Source organism: Lynx canadensis, chromosome A1 (genome assembly GCF_007474595.2).
Source record: "Lynx canadensis isolate LIC74 chromosome A1, mLynCan4.pri.v2, whole genome shotgun sequence".
NCBI classification, from domain to species: domain Eukaryota; kingdom Metazoa; phylum Chordata; class Mammalia; order Carnivora; family Felidae; genus Lynx; species Lynx canadensis.
The window spans coordinates 177159393-177165392 of NC_044303.2; the positions used below are offsets into that span (position 1 = coordinate 177159393).

The 6000-nt window shown below is 54.3% G+C and overlaps 1 protein-coding gene across 1 annotated transcript in view; it reads right to left on the reverse strand.

Annotated features, from left to right (window-relative positions):
• The window catches only part of NEURL1B (neuralized E3 ubiquitin protein ligase 1B), a 39647-nt gene extending 34360 nt beyond the window's left edge, over nt 1–5287 (reverse strand). The window contains 2 exon segments of the mRNA XM_032593985.1: nt 2291–2304; nt 4866–5287. Coding sequence (XP_032449876.1) covers nt 2291–2304; nt 4866–5287 — 436 coding nt within the window.
• Nucleotides 5288–6000: the final 713 nt, after the last annotated feature.

Consider the following 6000-nt stretch of genomic DNA (forward strand, 5'->3'; position numbering starts at 1 on the left):
AATCCAGACTGTGACCCCAGGCTCAGCACAGAGCCCAGCCTGGAGGTCTGGTGAACAAACGAAAATGGCAAAATGCAACCTGCCAAGAAGATTCTTCTCGTCAGAAATCTGGTGTCCTGGACAGAGCTGAAGAACGCTTAGGAATTGCTGCTGTCAGTACGCATGAAAGGGACGCCTCCCAATCGGGCCCCTGGATTCAAGGCTGGTGGTCACCTGAGACAGAGCTTTCAAGGCAGGAAGTGAAGGGCAACAATAACCAGGATAGCAAAAGCCCCAGGCATTGTGCCAAGACTACCTGCCCTATTCCATTTAATTATCACCGCCACCAATTACGAGGGAGCTACCCCCGTCGTCCCCGTATCGCAGTGAGGAAACTGAGGCACAGAGAGAGCCCTTGCCTGAAGTCACTCCCCAAAGAAATGGCTGAGCTTAGATTTGAAACCAGGCATCCTGACTCCGAGATCTGTGTTCTAGACCCAGCACCAGACCTCCCACTGCTGTAGACCAGTGAATGGTCTCATCACAACTCTTAATCACTGCAGCCCACGGAGCCCAACACACACACACACACACACACACACACCACACACACACACACGCACACACAACTGAAACAAAGTTCATGAAGCAAAAACACTCCTTACTACCTCAATGCACTTGATGTGTTATTTTTTATTCTGTTCTATTTTTAAAGCTGGTCAGACATGACCCCCAGTAGACAGAGCACTTGGTCTGGTGGCCAGGCCTCATTTGGGGGCACTGGGCACCACCCCTCCCCCTTGAGGCACAGGGTAGCAACAGCTTGTGCTCTCCATCGAGACAACCAGCTACTTGTCCTATTATGTTAGTGCATCCTATATCCTCTTCCACTAGAGGCCAGCTCGATGGGGACCTCCAGGGGCTGTCCATCCCATTCAAGCTGAAACCCCAGGGCCTGGGACGTGACAGGTGGCTAAAAGATGTCAGCTGAATCAGTGAAGGTGCACACTCCGGAAAATGCAGAGCAGGGCAGACCCCAGAGTCCCTCCAGCTTGGGCACATGGAGAGATGTTGCCTCCCTGTAAAATGGGGTAACTATAGCCCCTCTAAAGGGTTGTTACAAGGGTTTAAGATAGATAATGTGGGTAAAGGCCCTGACTCAGAGTTTGGCACAGAACAAGGTCAACACACGTCCTTCACTCCAAGCTCTAGGATGCCTAACTATTGAACTAACACTAAAAAGGTCCATTGACTTGGTCAAGCACAGACCAACTTAATGATTAAACCCAACTGGAAGTTTGAATTCAGTCTCTTCTCCAACCAGAACTATGAGTGAGCTCCAGAGGCGAGCTGAGGGAGGGGTTGCAATGAACTGGTAGAAGAAGGGGGAAGAGCCCCCTGCCCCGGAATTCTAGTCTCCCCTAACCCCACTTGTTTATACTCTTATTATTTTTCTTTACAAAACCCAGATTAAGGGAAACAGAATCCAGAGAAAAGGGCCAGGGGGTATTAGGAATAAGACAGACCTGGGTCTTCTAACCCCAGCTTTGCCACTGCCTAACTGTGTGAGTTGCATCGAGTGTTGGTAACCTCTCTGTGCCTCAGTCTCCTCATCTATAAAATGGAGACGAATGGCATCTTACTTTGCAGTACTGAACTGCAACAGGTAACGCACACAGTAGGAACTTAGCAAATGTGAATTCCCTTGCTGACTCCTGGACCGTTCTATTTATAGGGCATTCCTCTGAATGTGCCCTTTGTGAAGATTATCAAGGGGCTTCCCTACAGCGATCATAAAGGACCTTCCCTTTCTTTGGCTTGTCATCACTGCACACAATAACATACCATAATTACTCGGGGGGCCCCAACCGATGTCCGAACCATGGGTTGGGGGGATACTGCATGTCAGAGGAAGAATGCAGCCCTTTGGAGCTAAATAAACCTGGATTCCAGTCCTGGTTCTACCAACTGGATGAGCCATGTGAACTGGGGTGAGTCATTTTATCTCCCTGAGCCTTAGTTTCCTTATCTGTAGATGGAGATGATGATCTCTACCTTGCAGGGCTGTTGCAAGAATTAAATTCATCGATTCATTCAACAGATACTTACCGGACAGCTATGCACTAGCCACTGCTCCCGGTGCTGAATATACAGCGGTACATAAAACACACAAAATCCTCCCTGGGGAGACAGATGATGAAACAGCTAACTACACATACAGTGCGGCACATGGTGATCATGCTGTGTAGAAACACAGAGTGGGGGAAAGTAAGTGGGGCGTGCCGGGGGCAGGGGCAACGCCAGGACCCACATGGGAGCAGGGACCTACAAGAAGCAAGGGGGAAACCATGTGGAGGTCTGGGGGAAGAATGTTCCAGGCAGAAGGATCAGCAAGTGCAGGAGCCTTAAGGAGGAGCATGCTTGGCATGTAAATGAAGCCACATATGCAGGAAGCCTGGCATGGAATCCAGGTGCTTAGCAAATGCCAGCTCTCTATTTCAAGTCCCATAGAAGGAACCCCACGCATGTGTCCTTTTCCTGAGAATGAAAGCACCAGGATTTCTACAGGGCAGGACTGAGCCAAGCATTCTTTCAGCCTAGGATGCAGGCAACATGTGAGCTCTACCACCGGTTTTTGAGCCCCTGCCAGCCACTAGGCTCTGGGTTGGGCAACCAGGGATCCAAGATAATCAAGACATGGTTTCTGTCCTCAGGCAGCCTCAAGACAAGTTGTGGAGAGGGGCGACGGCAATGCAACGTGGTCAGATGGACAAGCAGAGACTTAAGAAGGTATCTAGGTAGCCTAGCGAAGGGTGGGATTGGGTGTGGGTGTTCAAGGAAGGCTTCCTGGATACGGTGACAAGTAAGCTGAATTGTAAGAGATGGACTAGACAAGAAAGGCTATTCCAAGTGTGGGGAGCGGCATGTACTGATCACAGAGTTGTAAAGAATGGCCCGGTGTATGTGAGAGACTAATTACAGAACAGGTTGGAAAACGATTAATGGCCCTTCGTATTCTCAGCGCCAGCAACTAGGAATTCCAGTTCGCTCCCCTTCCTCCAACTCAGTGCAAGCTTCAGCCCCGTGGGGAGTTTTAATTTTTCACACTTAGCTACTGCAGCAGGTAATAACCTTAACCCCCCAGCTCCTTGCCCAGGATGGCCCAGTCCACACAGCAAGAGCCCAGTGGGATGGAGAATATATAAATCTCAAGCTATTTTTAGCCTGCCTGGCTGTGTCTGTCCCTTCACCCACCCTAAAGCTGACCCACAGGTGGCACAATGTTTTTTTTTTTTGTTTTTATGTGACTAGAACAGCATCAGTATTTTTTATTAAGAAATCCTACAAAGGGGCCCATGATGCAGCCAGGTGTCTTTGTGGCCAGGAGAGTCGGCATCCCTGGGTACCTCCGGACTAGGTGGGTGGGCTCTCCCATCCCCATCCAGCCAACATCCCTGCTCATAGGAGATCGAGGCCACCCTCCAGTAAGTGGACCTGGGTTCAAATCCCACCTCTGCCTCTGGCTAGCTGACGACCCCCTGCTGGTGACTTCACCTGGCTGAAAATCTTGGGGGTTTTGAGCACAATGGCCCTCACGCTGCCCAGAAGCTTAGAAAGTAGGAGTTGGCTCTTCTTCCATAAAGCAACCTTGGGAATCCCGAGCACAGCATCACCCATTTCAATCCCCTCCAGGGAGGAAACAATTATTTTTTGATATAAAGCCTAGAAAGGGGGGCTATATGGGAGTGTTAGAGCACAAACCAGTGACATGTCTCTGCTCCTAAAACCTCACACTAAATTTGCCCCACAGCCAGATGATTTGCTACCCCACTGAGCTGGGCCTTTGTACTTTAAAAATACACACATCTCTCACTTTGTGCCTGAAGGATGCTACCAATGCCCAGCCTTAAGCCAAAATAAGGGCTTTTTCTAAAGACTTGGGGTGGGGGGATGGCCGGGCAAGCAGAACGGGTTCAATCCAGATTACCCCCTCTTAGCGGTATGACCTTGGGTGAGTCATTTCTCCTCTTCTGAGCCTCAATTTCTTTATTTGTAAATTTGGGATAAATATCTTTATAATGAAAAGCTACTTTGTATGCCGAGCTGGGGTATGCAAAGCGCTGGACACAGAGCCCCCTGGCACAGTGATCTGCTTCCCAAATTACCAGGTATTCTCTAGTAAGGCCCCCTCTGCTCCCCATCTCCCACCCTCCCACCCCCCCCCCCCACCCAGCCCCCGCCCCCGCCCCCCCATCTCCTTACTCTGGCCCGGAGATTCTATGGTGATGTTAACTAGGGGGCGATGCGCTTTGCAGCGGTGACTCTGAGGGACTAGAGAGCCCCCAGCTGAGCGGACACCAGAGGGGGGCGCAGCCGGGGTGCGCGTGGGAACGTGGCCAAACCAAGGCAGCATGTGCCGCGGGGGCGCTGGCGGCTGGAAATTGGGGTACCCCTGCAAGCGCCCCCCACTTTCAGCAGCTGCAGTCTCGGCACAAGGGCTGGCTTCTGGCCGTCGGAAGCCCTGGGGAGCCCTACTCCAGTCACCCCCCAAGGCGCCCCGGGCTCCCTCCTCAGCGCCCTCGGGCTGAAACAAAGGCGAGGGGGCGCGCGGCATCGCCCCAGCGGCCCCTTCGCGCCTCTGGCCAAGCAGGGCGATCGAGGACTGGGGTCCCCAAGGTAACCAGGACGCGGTACCCGTCCTCCCGGAGCGCAGAACCCCGCCGAGGGGCGCGCGCTAGCCGGGGTGCAGGAGGCACCGGAGACTCCAGCCCGCTGCGCGCCGAGGGCTCCGAGGGGTGGGGTGGCTCTCCGGAAGTCACCCAGCGGGTACCCTAGGGAGAAGAGAACCCCAGCGCCCGCCTCCCGGGCAGGGCTCCCCGGCGTACCTGGCAGGGTCCGGTGCACCGTGTTGCCCATCGCTGCGTCGGGGCGCTGCGTCGGCGGCGGCGCGCTCGGGGCGCACGGAGGCTAATAACGCGGTGGGCCGGGCACCCGGGCCGGGGTCGGGCTCCGGGGCATCGCGGCTGCACCGGCGAGCCGGCGGGCTGCAGCTGGGGCGGGCGCCTGAAGGGAGGCGGCGGCAGGGGGAGGAGGCGGAGCCAACCGGCCCGAGCCCGCCGGCTCCGCCTCCGCCTCCGGCCGCCTCCAACCAAGCAGGGAGGGGCGGGGCCGCCGCCGCCGCATCTTTTGAAAGTTTGGACCGGGCGGCGGGAGCAGAACCGCCGAGCCTCCCGCTCGCGCGGCTCCCGCGCCCTGGGCGGGAAGACGCGCTGGCAGCCGGGTGCCTTCGGGGTGCCAGGCCCGTCATCGTGCTGGCCTGTCACTCGTTTATTCCAACACTTAGAAAAGGCCTAGTGTATGCCAGGCCTCTTCCATGCGCTGGGCCATAGGGAGCCAAGCTCTCACCCTGGCGGTGCACTAATGCGGGGTTCCGGGGTGGAGAAGTACAGGCAGGCAGTGGAGGTCGCTTAAGGCAGTGTAAAGATAACCCAGTCGGGGTGGCCGCGGTGGGGGTAGGATCACGGACCTACGAATAAGAGAAACCTAGGCAGTATCCAAAGGTTGGGAGGAGGGAACATAGTAGAACACGTATTAAGTATATGCCAGGCGCTGTGCTGGGCACTGTAGATACAGACAAGGCATGCAAATGGTGAGAACAGAAATAACAAGCAATTTAGATCACACAATATTATGATCAGAGTCAGCAGGGAAATAAGATTACTGTGACATTGTAACTTTGAGGGGCTTAGGGAGAACCTAGTGGCATGCCTGTTCCATTAGATGAAACAGCAAGGAATCAGCCATGGGAAGAGCTGGGGAGAGTGTTCTTGGCAGAGGGAGTGACAGGCATTCCTCGTTCATTCATTCATTCATTCATTCATCCCCACAGGTATTTTCTGAGCAGCTCTCCTATGCAAGAACCCAGACCAAACTCAATGGGAAGTGAAGCCTGCTAGTTCCTGCCCTCACTGGGCTCCATTTTGCAGATTGGAACACTGAGGCTCAGGAGGTGCAATGACT